The sequence below is a fragment of the Bufo gargarizans genome, chromosome 11, assembly GCF_014858855.1.
Source record: "Bufo gargarizans isolate SCDJY-AF-19 chromosome 11, ASM1485885v1, whole genome shotgun sequence".
In the NCBI taxonomy this organism is placed as follows: domain Eukaryota; kingdom Metazoa; phylum Chordata; class Amphibia; order Anura; family Bufonidae; genus Bufo; species Bufo gargarizans.
Genome location: NC_058090.1, coordinates 99790192 through 99811443, shown reverse-complemented (window position 1 = coordinate 99811443; position 21252 = coordinate 99790192). Strand labels below are relative to the sequence as shown.

General features: G+C 49.0%; 1 protein-coding gene across 1 annotated transcript; it reads left to right on the top strand.

Annotated features, from left to right (window-relative positions):
• Positions 1-261: 261 nt before the first annotated feature.
• Positions 262-19363, top strand: CHRNB2 (cholinergic receptor nicotinic beta 2 subunit). Its single transcript, XM_044271768.1, has 6 exons — positions 262-432; positions 10020-10165; positions 12738-12782; positions 13051-13160; positions 14400-15375; positions 18686-19363. The coding sequence occupies exons 1-6, from the start codon at positions 381-383 to the stop codon at positions 18854-18856; spliced, it is 1500 nt and encodes a 499-aa protein (XP_044127703.1). The 5' UTR covers positions 262-380; the 3' UTR covers positions 18857-19363.
• The last annotated feature ends 1889 nt before the right edge of the window (positions 19364-21252 follow it).

The window sequence follows — 21252 nt, the reverse complement described above, 5'->3', positions numbered from 1 at the left end:
ATGCAGGGTATGTATACACTGGGGACAGGTCGGTATATGCAGGGTATGTATACACTGGGGACAGGTCGGTATATGCAGGGTATGTATACACTGGGGACAGGTCGGTATATGCAGGGTATGTATACAGTGGGGACAGGTCGGTATATGCAGGGTATGTATACAGTGGGGACAGGTCGGTATATGCAGGGTATGTATACAGTGGGGACAGGTCGGTATACGGCAGTGTCCTCCGCGGTCTCCTCCTCCTCCGGAGTCTGCGCACTAGCGCCGGGCACTCAGTACCGGGATCCAGGACGCGGCAGGATGAACCCCGGGCAGCAGGCGGCGGACTAGTCCCGGTGGAGAGCTCGGCGGCCGGGGGCACATGCGGCGGCGGCAGGATGACGGTTCTCCTCCTCGTCCTGCACCTCAGCCTGTTCGGCCTCGTCACAAGTGAGTACCGGGGCCCGGAGCATCCCTGACCGGAGCAAGCCTTACTGCGGCCCCGGAGCCTGCCCTTAGGAAGCTGGGGCCCCGGAGCATGCATTACTGGGGCCCCGGAGTCTGCCCTAAGGAAGCTGGGGCCCCGGAGCATGCATCACTGGGGCCCCAAATCATCTCTGATCGGAGTATATACACCAGTCTATTATACCCCATAATATCCCCTCCTGTATATACCAGGCAGATATACTGCTGGATACTGAGGAAGGTAATATGTATGTACATTGCGGCTATCCTCTGCCCTGTGTGTATATGTACATTGTGTCCGTCCTCTGCCCTGTGTGTATATGTACATTGTGTCTGTCCTCTGTCCTGTGTGTATATATGTACATTGTGTCCATCCTCTGGCCTGTGTATATATGTACATTGTGTCCGTCCTCTGTCCTGTGTGTATATGTACATTGTGTCTGTCCTCTGTCCTGTGTGTATATATGTACATTGTGTCTGTCCTCTGTCCTGTGTGTATATATGTACATTGTGTCTGTCCTCTGTCCTGTGTGTATATATGTACATTGTGTCCGTCCTCTGTCCTGTGTATATGTACATTGTGTCCGTCCTCTGCCCTGTGTGTATATATGTACATTGTGTCCGTCCTCTGTCCTGTGTATATGTACATTGTGTCCGTCCTCTGCCCTGTGTGTATATATGTACATTGTGTCCGTCCTCTGTCCTGTGTATATGTACATTGTGTCCGTCCTCTGCCCTGTGTGTATATGTACATTGTGTCTGTCCTCTGTCCTGTGTGTATATATGTACATTGTGTCCGTCCTCTGTCCTGTGTATATATGTATATTGTGTCCGTCCTCTGCCCTGTGTGTATATGTACATTGTGTCCGTCCTCTGCCCTGTGTGTATATGTACATTGTGTCTGTCCTGTGTATATGTACATTGTGTCCATCCTCTGCCCTGTGTGTATATATGTACATTGTGTCCGTCCTCTGTCCTGTGTATATATGTACATTGTGTCCGTCCTCTGTCCTGTGTGTATATGTACATTGTGTCCGTCCTCTGTCCTGTGTATATATGTACATTGTGTCCGTCCTCTGCCCTGTGTATATGTACATTGTGTCCGTCCTCTGTCCTGTGTGTATATATGTACATTGCGGCTATCCTCTGCCCTGTGTGTATATGTACATTGTGTCCGTCCTCTGCCCTGTGTGTATATATGTACATTGTGTCCGTCCTCTGCCCTGTGTATATGTACATTGTGTCCGTCCTCTGTCCTGTGTGTATATGTACATTGTGTCCGTCCTCTGCCCTGTGTGTATATATGTACATTGTGTCCGTCCTCTGCCCTGTGTATATGTACATTGTGTCCGTCCTCTGTCCTGTGTGTATATGTACATTGTGTCCGTCCTCTGTCCTGTGTGTATATATGTACATTGTGTCCGTCCTCTGTCCTGTGTGTATATGTACATTGTGTCCGTCCTCTGTCCTGTGTGTATATATGTACATTGTGTCCGTCCTCTGTCCTGTGTATATATGTATATTGTGTCCGTCCTCTGCCCTGTGTGTATATGTACATTGTGTCTGTCCTCTGTCCTGTGTGTATATATGTACATTGTGTCCGTCCTCTGTCCTGTGTATATATGTACATTGTGTCCGTCCTCTGTCCTGTGTGTATATGTACATTGTGTCCGTCCTCTGTCCTGTGTGTATATGTACATTGTGTCCGTCCTCTGTCCTGTGTATATATGTATATTGTGTCCGTCCTCTGTCCTGTGTATATATGTATATTGTGTCCATCCTCTGTCCTGTGTATATATGTACATTGTGTCCGTCCTCTGTCCTGTGTGTATATGTACATTGTGTCCGTCCTCTGTCCTGTGTGTATATGTACATTGTGTCCGTCCTCTGTCCTGTGTATATATGTATATTGTGTCCGTCCTCTGTCCTGTGTATATATGTATATTGTGTCCGTCCTCTGTCCTGTGTATATATGTACATTGCGGCTATCCTCTGCCCTGTGTGTATATGTACATTGTGTCCGTCCTCTGCCCTGTGTGTATATGTACATTGTGTCTGTCCTGTGTATATGTACATTGTGTCCATCCTCTGCCCTGTGTGTATATGTACATTGTGTCCGTCCTCTGTCCTGTGTATATATGTACATTGTGTCCGTCCTCTGCCCTGTGTATATGTACATTGTGTCCGTCCTCTGTCCTGTGTGTATATATGTACATTGCGGCTATCCTCTGCCCTGTGTGTATATGTACATTGTGTCCGTCCTCTGCCCTGTGTGTATATGTACATTGTGTCCGTCCTCTGCCCTGTGTATATGTACATTGTGTCCGTCCTCTGTCCTGTGTGTATATGTACATTGTGTCCGTCCTCTGCCCTGTGTGTATATATGTACATTGTGTCCGTCCTCTGCCCTGTGTATATGTACATTGTGTCCGTCCTCTGTCCTGTGTGTATATGTACATTGTGTCCGTCCTCTGTCCTGTGTGTATATATGTACATTGTGTCCGTCCTCTGTCCTGTGTGTATATGTACATTGTGTCCGTCCTCTGTCCTGTGTGTATATATGTACATTGTGTCCGTCCTCTGTCCTGTGTATATATGTATATTGTGTCCGTCCTCTGCCCTGTGTGTATATGTACATTGTGTCTGTCCTCTGTCCTGTGTGTATATATGTACATTGTGTCCATCCTCTGTCCTGTGTGTATATATGTACATTGTGTCCGTCCTCTGTCCTGTGTATATATGTACATTGTGTCCGTCCTCTGTCCTGTGTGTATATGTACATTGTGTCCGTCCTCTGTCCTGTGTGTATATGTACATTGTGTCCGTCCTCTGTCCTGTGTATATATGTATATTGTGTCCGTCCTCTGTCCTGTGTATATATGTATATTGTGTCCCTCCTCTGTCCTGTGTATATATGTACATTGTGTCCGTCCTCTGTCCTGTGTGTATATGTACATTGTGTCCGTCCTCTGTCCTGTGTGTATATGTACATTGTGTCCGTCCTCTGTCCTGTGTATATATGTATATTGTGTCCGTCCTCTGTCCTGTGTATATATGTATATTGTGTCCGTCCTCTGTCCTGTGTATATATGTACATTGCGGCTATCCTCTGCCCTGTGTGTATATGTACATTGTGTCCGTCCTCTGCCCTGTGTGTATATGTACATTGTGTCTGTCCTGTGTATATGTACATTGTGTCCATCCTCTGCCCTGTGTATATGTACATTGTGTCCGTCCTCTGTCCTGTGTGTATATGTACATTGTGTCCGTCCTCTGTCCTGTGTGTATATATGTACATTGTGTCCGTCCTCTGTCCTGTGTGTATATGTACATTGTGTCCGTCCTCTGTCCTGTGTGTATATGTACATTGTGTCTGTCCTCTGTCCTGTGTGTATATGTACATTGTGTCCGTCCTCTGTCCTGTGTATATGTATATTGTGTCCGTCCTCTGTCCTGTGTGTATATGTACATTGTGTCGTCCTGTCCGTGTGGTATATGTAAATTGTGTCCGTCCTCTGCACCTGTGTGTATATGTACATTGTGTCCGTCCTCTGCCTGTGGTATATGTACATTGTGTCCGTCCTCTGTCCTGTGTATATATGTACATTGTGTCCGTCCTCTGTCCTGTGTGTATATGTACATTGTGTCCGTCCTCTGTCCTGTGTGTATATGTACATTGTGTCCGTCCTCTGTCCTGTGTATATGTACATTGTTTCCGTCCTCTGCCCTGTGTGTATATGTACATTGTGTCCGTCCTCTGTCCTGTGTGTATATGTACATGTGTCCGTCCTCTGTCCTGTGTATATGTACATTGTGCCGTCCTCTGTCCTGTGTATATGTACATTGTGTCCGTCCTCTGCCCTGTGTATATGTACATTGTGTCCGTCCTCTGTCCTGTGTATATATGTATATTGTGTCCGTCCTCTGTCCTGTGTATATGTACATTGTGTCCGTCCTCTGTCCTGTGTGTATGTACATTGTGTCCGTCCTCTGTCCTGTGTATATGTACATTGTGTCCGTCCTCTGTCCTGTGTATATATGTACATTGTGTCCGTCCTCTGTCCTGTATATATGTACATTGTGTCCGTCCTCTGCCCTGTGTGTATATGTACATTGTGTCCGTCCTCTGTCCTGTATATATGTACATTGTGTCTGTCCTCTGTCCTGTGTGTATATGTACATTGTGTCCGTCCTCTGTCCTGTGTATATATGTACATTGTGTCCGTCCTCTGTCCTGTGTGTATATATGTACATTGCGGCTATCCTCTGCCCTGTGTGTATATGTACATTGTGTCCGTCCTCTGCCCTGTGTGTATATGTACATTGTGTCCGTCCTCTGTCCTGTGTGTATATGTACATTGTGTCCGTCCTCTGTCCCTGTGTGTATATGTACATTGTGTCCGTCCTCTGTCCTGTGTGTATATGTACATTGTGTCCGTCCTCTGTCCTGTGTGTATATGTACATTGTGTCCGTCCTCTGTCCTGTGTGTATATGTACATTGTGTCCGTCCTCTGTCCTGTGTGTATATGTACATTGTGTCCGTCCTCTGTCCTGTGTATATATGTACATTGTGTCCGTCCTCTGTCCTGTGTATATGTACATTGTGTCCGTCCTCTGTCCTGTGTATATATGTACATTGTGTCCGTCCTCTGCCCTGTGTGTATATGTACATTGTGTCCGTCCTCTGTCCTGTATATATGTACATTGTGTCCGTCCTCTGCCCTGTGTGTATATGTACATTGTGTCCATCCTCTGTCCTGTGTATATATGTACATTGCGGCTATCCTCTGCCCTGTGTGTATATGTACATTGTGTCCATCCTCTGCCCTGTGTATATGTACATTGTGTCCGTCCTCTGTCCTGTGTATATGTACATTGTGTCCGTCCTCTGTCCTGTGTGTATATATGTACATTGCGGCTATCCTCTGTCCTGTGTGTATATGTACATTGTGTCCATCCTCTGCCCTGTGTATATGTACATTGTGTCCGTCCTCTGTCCTGTGTATATGTACATTGTGTCTGTCCTCTGTCCTGTGTGTATATGTACATTGTGTCCGTCCTCTGTCCTGTGTATCTGTACATGTGTCGTCCTCTTGCCCTGTGTATATGTACATTGTGTCCGTCCTCTGTCCTGTGTGTATATGTACATTGTGTCCGTCCTCTGTCCTTGTGTATATGTACATTGTGTCCGTCCTCTGTCCTGTGTATATATGTACATTGTGTCCGTCCTCTGTCCTGTGTATATGTACATTGTGTCCGTCCTCTGTCCTGTGTATATATGTACATTGTGTCCGTCCTCTGCCCTGTGTGTATATGTACATTGTGTCCGTCCTCTGTCCTGTGTATATGTGACATTGTGTCCGTCCTCTGCCTGTGTGTATATGTACATTGTGTCCATCCTCTGTCCTGTGTATATATGTACATTGCGGCTATCCTCTGCCCTGTGTGTATATGTACATTGTGTCCATCCTCTGCCCTGTGTATATGTACATTGTGTCCGTCCTCTGTCCTGTGTATATGTACATTGTGTCCGTCCTCTGTCCTGTGTGTATATGTACATTGTGTCCGTCCTCTGTCCTGTGTGTATATGTACATTGTGTCCGTCCTCTGTCCTGTGTATATGTACATTGTGTCCGTCCTCTGTCCTGTGTATATATGTACATTGTGTCCGTCCTCTGTCCTGTGTGTATATGTACATTGTGTCCGTCCTCTGTCCTGTGTATATATGTACATTGTGTCCGTCCTCTGTCCTGTGTATATGTACATTGTGTCCGTCCTCTGCCCTGTGTGTATATGTACATTGTGTCCGTCCTCTGTCCTGTGTATATGTACATTGCGGCTATCCTCTGCCCTGTGTGTATATGTACATTGTGTCCGTCCTCTGCCCTGTGTGTATATATGTACATTGTGTCCGTCCTCTGCCCTGTGTATATGTACATTGTGTCCGTCCTCTGTCCTGTGTGTATATGTACATTGTGTCCATCCTCTGTCCTGTGTATATATGTACATTGTGTCCGTCCTCTGTCCTGTGTGTATATGTACATTGTGTCCGTCCTCTGTCCTGTGTGTATGTACATTGTGTCCGTCCTCTGTCCTGTGTGTATGTACATTGTGTCCGTCCTCTGCCCTGTGTGTATATGTACATTGTGTCCGTCCTCTGTCCTGTGTATATATGTACATTGTGTCCGTCCTCTGTCCTGTGTATATATGTATATTGTGTCCGTCCTCTGTCCTGTGTATATATGTACATTGTGTCCGTCCTCTGTCCTGTGTATATATGTATATTGTGTCCGTCCTCTGTCCTGTGTATATGTACATTGTGTCCGTCCTCTGTCCTGTGTGTATATGTACATTGTGTCCGTCCTCTGTCCTGTGTATATGTACATTGTGTCCGTCCTCTGTCCTGTATATATGTACATTGTGTCCGTCCTCTGTCCTGTGTATATATGTACATTGTGTCCGTCCTCTGTCCTGTGTATATGTACATTGTGTCCGTCCTCTGTCCTGTGTATATGTACATTGTGTCCGTCCTCTGTCCTGTGTGTATATGTACATTGTGTCCGTCCTCTGTCCTGTGTGTATATGTACATTGTGTCCGTCCTCTGCCCTGTGTATATGTACATTGTGTCCGTCCTCTGTCCTGTGTGTATATGTACATTGTGTCCGTCCTCTGTCCTGTGTATATGTACATTGCGGCTATCCTCTGTCCTGTGTATATGTACATTGTGTCCGTCCTCTGCCCTGTGTGTATCATCTATTTCCCTGTGTGATACTGACTGCTGAGCTGTGTATCTAATCCTGTCCTGTGTGATACTGTCTGCTGAGCTGTGTATCTAATCCTATCCTGTGTGATACAGCCTGCTGAGCTGTGTATCTAATCCTATCCTGTGTGATACTGTCTGCTGAGCTGTGTATCTAATCCTGTCCTATGTGATACTGTCTGCTAAGCAGTGTATCTAATCCTATCCTGTGTGATACTGTCTGCTGAGCTGTGTATCTAATCCTGTCCTGTGTGATACTGTCTGCTGAGCTGTGTATCTAATCCTATCCTGTGTGATACTGTCTGCTGAGCTGTGTATCTAATCCTATCCTGTGTGATACAGCCTGCTGAGCTGTGTATCTAATCCTATCCTGTGTGATACTGTCTGCTGAGCTGTGTATCTAATCCTGAGACATGTGATACTGTCTGCTGAGCTGTGTATCTAATCCTCTCCTGTGTGATACTGTCTGCTGAGCTGTGTATCTAATCCTGTCCTGTGTGATACTGTCTGCTGAGCTGTGTATCTAATCCTGTCCTGTGTGATACTGTCTGCTGAGCTGTGTATCTAATCCTATCCTGTGTGATACTCTCTGCTGAGCTGTGTATCTAATCCTATCCTGTGTGATACTGTCTGCTGAGCAGTGTATCTAATCCTATCCTGTGTGATACTGTCTGCTGAGCTGTGTATCTAATCCTATCCTGTGTGATACTGCCTGCTGAGATGTGTATCTAATCCTATCCTGTGTGATACTGTCTGCTGAGCTGTGTATCTAATCCTATCCTGTGTGATACTGTCTGCTGAGCTGTATATCTAATCCTGTCCTGTGTGATACTGTCTGCTGAGCTGTGTATCTAATCCTATCCTGTGTGATACTGCCTGCTGAGCTGTGTATCTAATCCTATCCTGTGTGATACTCTCTGCTGAGCTGTGTATCTAATCCTATCCTGTGTGATACTGTCTGCTGAGCAGTGTATCTAATCCTATCCTGTGTGATACTGTCTGCTGAGCTGTGTATCTAATCCTATCCTGTGTGATACTGTCTGCTGAGCTGTATATCTAATCCTGTCCTGTGTGATACTGTCTGCTGAGCTGTGTATCTAATCCTATCCTGTGTGATACTGTCTGCTGAGCCGTGTATCTAATCCTATCCTGTGTGATACTGTCTGCTGAGCCGTGTATCTAATCCTATCCTGTGTGATACTGACTGCTGAGCTGTGTATCTAATCCTATCCTGTGTGATACTGTCTGCTGAGCTGTGTATCTAATCCTATCCTGTGTGATACTGACTGCTGAGCTGTGTATCTAATCCTATCCTGTGTGATACAGTCTGCTGAGCCGAGTATCTAATCCTATCCTGTGTGATACTGTCTGCTGAGCCGTGTATCTAATCCTATACTGTGTGATACAGTCTGCTGAGCTGTGTATCTAATCCTGTGTGATACTGACTGCTGAGCTGTGTATCTAATCCTATCCTGTGTGATACTGCCTGCTGAGCTGTGTATCTAATCCTATCCTGTGTGATACTGACTGCTGAGCTGTGTATCTAATCCTATCCTGTGTGATACTGTCTGCTGAGCTGTGTATCTAATCCTATCCTGTGTGATACTGCCTGCTGAGCTGTGTATCTAATCCTATCCTGTGTGATACTGACTGCTGAGCTGTGTATCTAATCCTGTCCTGTGTGATACAGTCTGCTGAGCTGTGTATCTAATCCTATCCTGTGTGATACTGTCTGCTGAGCTGTGTATCTAATCCTATCCTGTGTGATACTGTCTGCTGAGCTGTGTATCTAATCCTATTCTGTGTGATACAGTCTGCTGAGCTGTGTATCTAATCCTATCCTGTGTGATACTGTCTGCTGAGCTGTGTATCTAATCCTATCCTGTGTGATACTGCCTGCTGAGCTGTGTATCTAATCCTATCCTGTGTGATACTGTCTGCTGAGCTGTGTATCTAATCCTATCCTGTGTGATACTGTCTGCTGAGCTGTGTATCTAATCCTATCCTGTGTGATACAGTCTGCTGAGCTGTGTATCTAATCCTATCCTGTGTGATACTGTCTGCTGAGCTGTGTATCTAATCCTATCCTGTGTGATACTGACTGCTGAGCTGTGTATCTAATCCTGTCCTGTGTGATACTGTCTGCTGAGCTGTGTATCTAATCCTCTCCTGTGTGATACTGACTGCTGAGCTGTGTATCTAATCCTATCCTGTGTGATACTGACTGCTGAGCTGTGTATCTAATCCTATCCTGTGTGATACTGACTGCTGAGCTGTGTATCTAATCCTATCCTGTGTGATACTGTCTGCTGAGCTGTGTATCTAATCCTATCCTGTGTGATACTGACTGCTGAGCTGTGTATCTAATCCTATCCTGTGTGATACTGACTGCTGAGCTGTGTATCTAATCCTATCCTGTGTGATACTGACTGCTGAGCTGTGTATCTAATCCTGTCCTGTGTGATACTGCCTGCTGTATTATGTCTGACACTGAACTACTGCCCCCATCATGTGACGGTCCCTGGGCACCATTAGCGGCTGCTGGTGTCAGTGTGAGGCTGTGAAGTATCCGCTCCTCTCACCCGGAAAGTGTGAATCTGTGACCTTGAGGGGAGACGAGCGGCTGCTGTCAGGGTCGTGTACAGCGCGGCGCTTATCGCGCAGCGGCAGAACCTCTCTCCCCACAGGGTGAGTGTTGCACCCAGCTTTCCAGGAACAGATAGAACTAAAAATGCGCAAAAAAAGCCTGAAAGGGTCAGTCCCCCCCCCCCGTCCCCGCTCCAGCCTGACTGTGGTGTCCTGTATCACAGAGAGCCTGGGCACCGACACCGAGGAGCGGCTGGTGGAATTCCTGCTGGACCCGTCCCAATACAACAAGCTGATCCGCCCCGCCACCAACGGCTCCGAACAGGTCACCGTCCAGCTGATGGTATCCCTGGCACAGCTGATCAGCGTGGTGAGTGATGCCGCCGCTGATCTCTAGTGATGGATAGGCTGCATTCTCAGTGATGTCACCACTGATCTCTAGTGATGGATAGGCTGCCTTCTCAGTGATGTCACCGCTGATCTCTAGTGATGGATAGGCTGCATTCTCAGTGATGTCACCGCTGATCTCTAGTGATGGATAGGCTGCCTTCTCAGTGATGTCACCGCTGATCTCTAGTGATGGATAGGCTGCATTCTCAGTGATGTCACTGCTGATCTCTAGTGATGGATAGGCTGCATTCTCAGTGATGTCACCGCTGATCTCTAGTGATGGATAGGCTGCATTCTCAGTGATGTCACTGCTGATCTCTAGTGACGGATAGGCTGCATTCTCAGTGATGTCACTGCTGATCTCTAGTGAATGGATAGGCGGCATTCTCAGTGATGTCACCGCTGAGCTCTAGTAAATGGATAGGCTGCATTCTCAGTGATGTCACCGCTGATCTCTAGTGACGGATAGGCTGCATTCTCAGTGATGTCACTGCTGATCTCTAGTGAATGGATAGGCGGCATTCTCAGTGATGTCACCGCTGAGCTCTAGTAAATGGATAGGCTGCATTCTCAGTGATGTCACCGCTGATCTCTAGTGACGGATAGGCTGCATTCTCAGTGATGTCACCGCTGATCTCTAGTGATGGATAGGCTGCATTCTCAGTGATGTCACCGCTGATCTCTAGTGATGGATAGGCTGCATTCTCAGTGATGTCACCGCTGTTCTCTAGTGATGGATAGGCTGCATTCTCAGTGATGTCACCGCTGATCTCTAGTGATGGATAGGCGGCATTCTCAGTGATGTCACTGCTGATCTCTAGTGATGGATAGGCTGCATTCTCAGTGATGTCACCGCTGATCTCTAGTGATGGATAGGCTGCATTCTCAGTGATGTCACCGCTGATCTCTAGTGATGGATAGGCGGCATTCTCAGTGATGTCACCGCTGATCTCCAGTGATGGATAGGCTGCATTCTCCGTGATGTCACCGCTGATCTCTAGTGATGGATAGGCTGCATTCTCAGTGATGTCACCGCTGATCTCTAGTGATGGATAGGCGGCATTCTCAGTGATGTCATCGCTGATCTCCAGTGATGGATAGGCTGCATTCTCCGTGATGTCACCGCTGATCTCTAGTGATGGATAGGCGGCATTCTCAGTGATGTCACCGCTGATCTCTAGTGATGGATAGGCTGCATTCTCCGTGATGTCACCGCTGATCTCTAGTGATGGATAGGCTGCATTCTCCGTGATGTCACCGCTGATCTCTAGTGATGTATAGGCTGCATTCTCAGTGATGTCACCGCTGATCTCTAGTGACGGATAGGCTGCATTCTCAGTGATGTCACTGCTGATCTCTAGTGACGGATAGGCTGCATTCTCAGTGATGTCACTGCTGATCTCTAGTGAATGGATAGGCGGCATTCTCAGTGATGTCACCGCTGAGCTCTAGTAAATGGATAGGCTGCATTCTCAGTGATGTCACCGCTGATCTCTAGTGACGGATAGGCTGCATTCTCAGTGATGTCACTGCTGATCTCTAGTGATGGATAGGCTGCATTCTCAGTGATGTCACCGCTGATCTCTAGTGACGGATAGGCTGCATTCTCAGTGATGTCACTGCTGATCTCTAGTGAATGGATAGGCGGCATTCTCAGTGATGTCACCGCTGAGCTCTAGTAAATGGATAGGCTGCATTCTCAGTGATGTCACCGCTGATCTCTAGTGACGGATAGGCTGCATTCTCAGTGATGTCACCGCTGATCTCTAGTGATGGATAGGCTGCATTCTCAGTGATGTCACCGCTGATCTCTAGTGATGGATAGGCTGCATTCTCAGTGATGTCACCGCTGATCTCTAGTGATGGATAGGCTGCATTCTCAGTGATGTCACCGCTGATCTCTAGTGATGGATAGGCTGCATTCTCAGTGATGTCACCGCTGATCTCTAGTGATGGATAGGCTGCATTCTCAGTGATGTCACCGCTGATCTCTAGTGATGGATAGGCTGCATTCTCAGTGATGTCACCGCTGATCTCTAGTGATGGATAGGCTGCATTCTCAGTGATGTCACTGCTGATCTCTAGTGATGGATAGGCTGCATTCTCAGTGATGTCACCGCTGATCTCTAGTGATGGATAGGCTGCATTCTCAGTGATGTCACCGCTGATCTCTAGTGATGGATAGGCTGCATTCTCAGTGATGTCACCGCTGATCTCTAGTGATGGATAGGCTGCATTCTCAGTGATGTCACCGCTGATCTCTAGTGATGGATAGGCTGCATTCTCAGTGATGTCACCGCTGATCTCTAGTGATGGATAGGCGGCATTCTCAGTGATGTCACTGCTGATCTCTAGTGATGGATAGGCTGCATTCTCAGTGATGTCACCGCTGATCTCTAGTGATGGATAGGCTGCATTCTCAGTGATGTCACCGCTGATCTCTAGTGATGGATAGGCTGCATTCTCAGTGATGTCACCGCTGATCTCTAGTGATGGATAGGCTGCATTCTCAGTGATGTCACTCGATAGTAAATGTCTTTCTTGTTTTTCAGCATGAACGGGAGCAGATAATGACGACGAATGTTTGGCTGACTCAGGTAATCGCTCAGTGACCTCTTTCACTTCTGGTTGTCGCCCCTCCCCCGCATATGTCTTCTCATGCAGTATCTCATGTTGGATATGACTTCTGATCTCTCGCAGCGGATTGTCTAGACTAGATTTGATTGATTGTAAGAATCCTTCAGGAATTATAGGTTGTTCCCATTCACTGACAGTAAGCAGAGATCTTGATTATTGTGAGGCTTTAAGATATTTTATCAGAGAGCTGCAGGCTGTACCTAGGGCTGACGGTCTCCTCTGCTGCAGGAGTGGGAGGACTACAGGCTCACCTGGAACCCGGCCGAGTTCGACAACATGAAGAAAGTGCGTCTGCCCTCCAAGCACATCTGGCTGCCGGACGTCGTCCTCTACAACAAGTGAGTGCAGGAGGGGGCAGGAAGCGTGCATAGCCCCTACCTGGGGGGAATCATTAATTATTATTATAGTAATATTATTTCTTCACACCTTAAAAGTTTTCAGACCCCCGGCCAGGCCCTTGAATGAATTCGGACCCCCGGCCAGGCCCTTGAATGAATTCGGACCCCCGGCCAGGCCCTTGAATGAATTCGGACCCCCGGCCAGGCCCTTGAATGAATTCGGACCCCCGGCCAGGCCCTTGAATGAATTCGGACCCCCGGCCAGGCCCTTGAATGAATTCCGACCCCCGGCCAGGCCCTTGAATGAATTCCGACCCCCGGCCAGGCCCTTGAATGAATGCCGACCCCCGGCCAGGCCCTTGAATGAATGCCGACCCCCGGCCAGGCCCTTGAATGAATGCCGACCCCCGGCCAGGCCCTTGAATGAATGCCGACCCCCGGCCAGGCCCTTGAATGAATGCCGACCCCCGGCCAGGCCCTTGAATGAATGCCGACCCCCGGCCAGGCCCTTGAATGAATTCCGACCCCCGGCCAGGCCCTTGAATGAATGCCGACCCCCGGCCAGGCCCTTGAATGAATTCCGACCCCCGGCCAGGCCCTTGAATGAATGCCGACCCCCGGCCAGGCCCTTGAATGAATGCCGACCCCCGGCCAGGCCCTTGAATGAATGCCGACCCCCGGCCAGGCCCTTGAATGAATGCCGACCCCCGGCCAGGCCCTTGAATGAATGCCGACCCCCGGCCAGGCCCTTGAATGAATGCCGACCCCGGCCAGGCCCTTGAATGAATGCCGACCCCGGCCAGGCCCTTGAATGAATGCCGACCCCCGGCCAGGCCCTTGAATGAATGCCGACCCCCGGCCAGGCCCTTGAATGAATGCCGACCCCCGGCCAGGCCCTTGAATGAATGCCGACCCCGGCCAGGCCCTTGAATGAATGCCGACCCCCGGCCAGGCCCTTGAATGAATGCCGACCCCCGGCCAGGCCCTTGAATGAATGCCGACCCCCGGCCAGGCCCTTGAATGAATGCCGACCCCCGGCCAGGCCCTTGAATGAATGCCGACCCCCGGCCAGGCCCTTGAATGAATGCCGACCCCCGGCCAGGCCCTTGAATGAATGCCGACCCCCGGCCAGGCCCTTGAATGAATTCCGACCCCCGGCCTGGCCCCGATGCTAGGCGTCGTTGCTGATCCAGACCCCGGTTGCTAGACACGTTCATAGACTGTCTTGTTCTCTTCCAGCGCTGACGGGATGTACGAGGTCTCCTTCTACTCTAATGCGGTGGTCTCCTACGATGGGAGCATCTTCTGGCTTCCTCCCGCCATCTACAAGAGCGCCTGCAAGATCGAGGTCAAGCATTTCCCCTTTGACCAGCAGAACTGCACCATGAAGTTCCGATCATGGACATACGACCGCACCGAGCTCGACCTGGTGCTGAAGAGCGATGTGGCCAGCCTGGACGACTTCACGCCCAGCGGTGAATGGGACATCATCGCCCTGCCAGGGAGGAGGAACGAGAACCCCGAGGACTCCACTTATGTGGATATCACCTATGACTTCATAATCCGCCGCAAGCCGCTCTTCTACACAATCAACCTCATCATCCCCTGCATCCTCATCACCTCGCTGGCCATCCTGGTCTTCTACCTGCCCTCGGACTGTGGTGAGAAGATGACGCTGTGCATATCCGTGCTGCTGGCGCTCACCGTCTTCTTACTGCTTATATCTAAGATTGTGCCCCCCACATCCCTCGACGTCCCACTGGTTGGCAAGTATCTGATGTTCACTATGGTCCTGGTGACGTTTTCCATCGTCACCAGCGTCTGTGTCCTCAATGTCCATCACCGCTCCCCTACCACACACACCATGCCGCCGTGGGTGAAGGTGGTCTTCCTAGACAAGCTGCCCACCCTACTCTTCATGAAGCAGCCAAGGCAGAACTGTGCTCGGCAGCGCTTGCGCCAGCAGAGGCAGAGCCAGGAGAGGGCGACGGGGAACTTCTTTTTGCGAGACAACGCCAAATCGTGCACCTGCTATGTCAACCAAGCCACAGTGAAAAAATATGGTGGCGGGCAGCTTCCAGAATTACCTGAGGGGGTTAATGGCTTCCGGGACAGAACAGGGAAGGTCCGACAGTGTCTCTGCGGTCTGGAGGAGGCGGTGGACGGAGTGCGCTTTATCGCAGACCACATGAAGAGCGAGGATGACGATCAGAGTGTGAGTATACCCCTATCTCATCTGATGTATACAGCTATTACTGCTGACAACCTGCCTGTACGTCCTGTCTGAGAGGTAGTCACAGCCCCGCCCCCTGCTGATGACATCACTGATATGACATGTGATCCACACCTTATACTACAGGAACAGCTATTACTGCTGACAACCTGCCTGTACGTCCTGTCTGAGAGGTAGTCACAGCCCCGCCCCCTGCTGATGACATCACTGATATGACATGTGATCCACACCTTATACTACAGGAACATCTATTACTGCTGACAACCTGCCTGTACATCCTGTCTGAGAGGTAGTCACAGCCCCGCCCCCTGCTGATGACATCACTGGTATAATGACATGAGATCCACACCTTATACTACAGGAACATCTATTACTGCTGACAACCTGCCTGTATATCCTGTCTGAGAGGTAGTCACAGCCCCGCCCCCTGCTGATGACATCACTGATATAATGACATGTGATCCACACCTTATACTACAGGAACATCTATTACTGCTGACAACCTGCCTGTACATCCTGTCTGAGGGGTTGTCACAGCCCCGCCCCCTGCTGATGACATCACTGATATAATGACATGTGATCCACACCTTATACTACAGGAACATCTATTACTGCTGACAACCTGCCTGTACATCCTGTCTGAGGGGTTGTCACAGCCCCGCCCCCTGCTGATGACATCACTGATATAATGACATGTGTCCCACACCTTATACTACAGGAACATCTATTACTGCTGACAACCTGCCTGTACATCCTGTCTGAGGGGTTGTCACAGCCCCGCCCCCTGCTGATGACATCACTGATATGACATGTGATCCACACCTTATACTACAGGAACAGCTATTACTGCTGACAACCTGTCTGTACATCCTGTCTGAGAGGTAGTCACAGCCCCGCCCCCTGCTGATGACATCACTGGTATAATGACATGAGATCCACACCTTATACTACAGGAACATCTATTACTGCTGACAACCTGCCTGTACATCCTGTCTGAGAGGTAGTCACAGCCCCGCCCCCTGCTGATGACATCACTGATATGACATGTGATCCACACCTTATACTACAGGAACAGCTATTACTGCTGACAACCTGTCTGAGAGGTAGTCACAGCCCCGCCCCCTGCTGATGACATCACTGATATAATGACATGTGATCCGCACCTTATACTACAGGAACATCTATTACTGCTGACAACCTGCCTGTACATCCTGTCTGAGAGGTAGTCACAGCCCCGCCCCCTGCTGATGACATCACTGATATAATGACATGTGATCCACACCTTATACTACAGGAACATCTATTACTGCTGACAACCTGCCTGTACGTCCTGTCTGAGAGGTAGTCACAGCCCCGCCCCCTGCTGATGACATCACTGGTATAATGACATGTGACCCACACCTTATACTACAGGAACATCTATTACTGCCGACAACCTGCCTGTACATCCTGTCTGAGAGGTAGTCACAGCCCCGCCCCCTGCTGATGACATCACTGATATAATGACATGAGATCCACACCTTATACTACAGGAACATCTATTACTGCTGACAACCTGCCTGTATGTCCTGTCTGAGAGGTAGTCACAGCCCCGCCCCCTGCTGATGACATCACTGGTATAATGACATGTGACCCACACCTTATACTACAGGAACATCTATTACTGCTGACAACCTGCCTGTACATCCTGTCTGAGAGGTAGTCACAGCCCCGCCCCCTGCTGATGACATCACTGATATAATGACATGTGACCCACACCTTATACTACAGGAGCATCTTTTACTGCTGACAACCTGCCTGTATGTCCTGTCTGAGAGGTAGTCACAGCCCCGCCCCCTGCTGATGACATCACTGGTATAATGACATGTGACCCACACCTTATACTACAGGAACATCTATTACTGCTGACAACCTGCCTGTACATCCTGTCTGAGAGGTAGTCACAGCCCCGCCCCCTGCTGATGACATCACTGGTATAATGACATGTGATCCGCACCTTATACTACAGGAACATCTATTACTGCCGACAACCTGCCTGTATATCCTGTCTGAGAGGTAGTCACAGCCCCGCCCCCTGCTGATGACATCACTGATATAATGACATGTGATCCACACCTTATACTACAGGAACATCTATTACTGCTGACAACCTGCCTGTACATCCTGTCTGAGAGGTAGTCACAGCCCCGCCCCCTGCTGATGACATCACTGATATAATGACATGAGATCCACACCTTATACTACAGGAACATCTATTACTGCTGACAACCTGCCTGTACGTCCTGTCTGAGAGGTAGTCACAGCCCCGCCCCCTGCTGATGACATCACTGATATAATGACATGTGATCCACACCTTATACTACAGGAACATCTATTACTGCTGACAACCTGCCTGTATATCCTGTCTGAGAGGTAGTCACAGCCCCGCCCCCTGCTGATGACATCACTGGTATAATGACATGTGACCCACACCTTATACTACAGGAACATCTATTACTGCTGACAACCTGCCTGTATATCCTGTCTGAGAGGTAGTCACAGCCCCGCCCCCTGCTGATGACATCACTGATATAATGACATGTGATCCACACCTTATACTACAGGAACATCTATTACTGACAACCTGCCTGTATGTCCTGTCTGAGAGGTAGTCACAGCCCCGCCCCCTGCTGATGACATCACTGATATAATGACATGAGATCCACACCTTATACTACAGGAACATCTATTACTGCTGACAACCTGCCTGTATGTCCTGTCTGAGAGGTAGTCACAGCCCCGCCCCCTGCTGATGACATCACTGATATAATGACATGTGATCCACAGCTTATACTACAGGAACATCTATTACTGCTGACAACCTGCCTGTATGTCCTGTCTGAGAGGTAGTCACAGCCCCGCCCCCTGCTGATGACATCACTGATATAATGACATGAGATCCACACCTTATACTACAGGAACATCTATTACTGCTGACAACCTGCCTGTACATCCTGTCTGAGAGGTAGTCACAGCCCCGCCCCCTGAGAGGTTGTCACAGCCCCGCCCCCTGCTGATGACATCACTGATATAATGACATGAGATCCACACCTTATACTACAGGATCATCTATTACTGCTGACAACCTGCCTGTATATCCTGTCTGAGAGGTAGTCAGCAGGGGGCGGAGTTGTGACTACATCACTGATAAAAGTACATTGTGATCTGTTGTCTATGACACGTCCCCCCAGCAGCACAGAGTATTTCAGAGCAGGGCCTCTATTCCTCATGTGACGTTGTGTGTACCTTGCAGGTGAGTGAGGACTGGAAGTACGTGGCCATGGTGATCGATCGGCTCTTCCTCTGGGTCTTCGTGTTCGTCTGTGTCTTCGGGACAATCGGCATGTTCCTGCAGCCGCTCTTCCAGAACTACACGTCCAACACGTTACTGCAGCTCAACCAAGCGGCGCCCGCCTCCAACTGAGCGCGCAGGAGGGCGCAGCCACCGCTGCCGCCTGAACAGGGAGATGACTTTTATTTATTTGGAGAAAACTGCTGACTGATGCTCTTCCAGCCAAAACCACGTGAGCTAACCCTTTCCTGGACGGGGGCGAAGCGTCTCCTCCATCACCTTCTCTTATATTCTAGGCCAAGGACGAACCCTTCACTGAGCAGAGATCCCAGCACAATCCGGGGGGGGGGGGGGGGGGCGTCTAATGGTGACATCACTTCTTATTCCAAGCAATAAACACAAGAGGGAAAAGCTGCTGCACCATCTGTCTGTACGTCAAAGCTGCCCCCAAAAAGTGCAGGGCCTCCTGCCTGCGACCCCCTCCCAGAGGGGTCGTCCCCCACCTCAAATCTCTGCCTGTCAGTGAGTGGAAACAACCCATCTGCCGCTTCCAGGATACTGGATTAGGGAGCATTCACACGATCGTGTTGGTTTTGCGGTCCGTGTGTTCCGTATGTCTTCAGTTATCTCTGTTTCCGTTCCGTAAGTAAGTCCGTATAATACGGACGTGGTGCTTCCGTGTGTCATCCGTTTTTCACGGTCCGCAAAAAATGAAATGGGGTTTCCTAGAATGTTTTCTATGGGGCCACGGACCGCCGTTTGCGGCCAAGTATAGGGCATGTTCTAAAATAAAAGGAACTGACAGCACACGGATGATAATGAAAGGCGTTCCGCAATTTTTGCGGACCCATAGAAATGAATGGGTCCGTGCATTGTCCGCAAAAATTGCGGAACGGACGCGGAAGAAAAACACGGTCGTGTGAATGCGCCCTAACTGGGGTTTCCATTCACTGAAAGCAACAGGCGATATTGAAAAGGGTCAGTAACTCTGTACCGAGGAGGGTTCCCCCATAACGGTGATGACTCCTCCACTGGCATTACCCGTTGTACTGTAGGAACGCTAAAGACTCCACTGAGGGGTGGACCCAGCACTCACATTTTGAAGTATTGTAGGTGGGGTGCAGTCTTCTACCCCCCCCCCCCCCCCCCTGCTTGTTCAGAGCCTGCACTGAGACTGCTAGTGTGGTAAGAAAAATCCCCCGCCCCCAATGTAACTTGATGGGGGAGCGTCCCGAGCAGAACAGTGAGTGCAGCTCTGGAGTGTAGCAGTTCTTCCTCATAAATGAGAGCACCATCTACTCACAGCCACCACTAGGTTTATTAATATCAGTGTGTAGCAGGACGCTGTCGGCTCCCTCTAGTGGTGGCTGAAGATAGTCAGCGGGGGCTATGGGCGCTCGTTCAGACTATGAACATTTACATGGTCCACCCTCTCTGATCAACGAGTTTACTGCATTTTCTATTAGATCCACTGGTTTTACCCTCATGCTTTACACTGCAGTGCTGTATGTAAAGCTCAGCGGGTGCTCTATGGAGGGGGGAATTCTAGAAGGCTACAGTCCTGCACTAATGGGGGATCTGTCCGTCATGTCAAATGACACCACGTGCAAAGGGGTTTGGGGACCTTTTAGGCCAGGGTCGGAGATACCGCTGTTAACCCATTATATTCTGCCTCTGAGAATGTGGCAGGGCTCGTTCACACGAGCATATTTAGCGTTCCGTCTACGGGCCGTTTTCAACGGAACCTTTCATTTCAATGGCTTCGCAAAAGACTCTGCTGCCCGCATTATGAGTCCCGTCCTATTCTGGTCTGTTTTGCGGATAAGAACAGGCGTTTCTATAATCGGCCTCCTGTTCCACTCTGCAAATTGCGGAAGGCAATTAGACTGAGCCTAATATATGGTACACACCCTAATGAGGGTTAAAAAATAAAATCCCTATTTTTCCCCCCTAAAGTTTTCAAATAGAAAAATATAATCCTCTCCACCTATTTGGTTATCGCTGCGTCCGTAACTTGTGCCACCTCTCCAATTACGTCATTTATCCCACCTATTAAAGGGGATAAAAATCCAAAAATTGCTTGTTTTTTTTTCCATATTTGCAACATAAAAAAGTGATCATAATGCCCCATGTTCTCCAGCCGGCCTTCCCACCGCTCTGCAGATAGAAAGAGCTCGGGTCTGTGGTGATGCAAAAAAACCTAAGTAAAAATTAGAAATAAATAAAAAACTCCCCTAAGATATCACAGAGATTGGAAGATTCCCCGCGCTTTAGAGAATCGGTAGATGCATCCCAGCATTAATGGAAGAAATCCTCATCATCCTGCACAGCGAGTGCGACCCGACACGTTTCTGTCCGTCCCGGGCCTTTCAGTGGTGAGTAGAACAATCCTGAACTTTCCTCTAGTCTCTACAGTACCATCTCCTACTCACCGTGGCCCCCGCACGGACACGCCGTCCTTCCGTGTCCTCTGGTAAGCTCTAACTCCTCACTTCGTGGTGGATGGTTTTTATTGTGTGTGGCACATA

Bases quoted from the DNA above. Each gene is read 5' to 3' on its own strand.
- CHRNB2 (XM_044271768.1), top strand. From the start codon at position 381: ATGACGGTTCTCCTCCTCGTCCTGCACCTCAGCCTGTTCGGCCTCGTC. The intron at 13,161-14,399 runs GTGAGTGCAGGA...GTTCTCTTCCAG, and splicing joins GACGTCGTCCTCTACAACAA to CGCTGACGGGATGTACGAGG. The intron at 15,376-18,685 runs GTGAGTATACCC...TGTACCTTGCAG, and splicing joins GCGAGGATGACGATCAGAGT to GTGAGTGAGGACTGGAAGTA.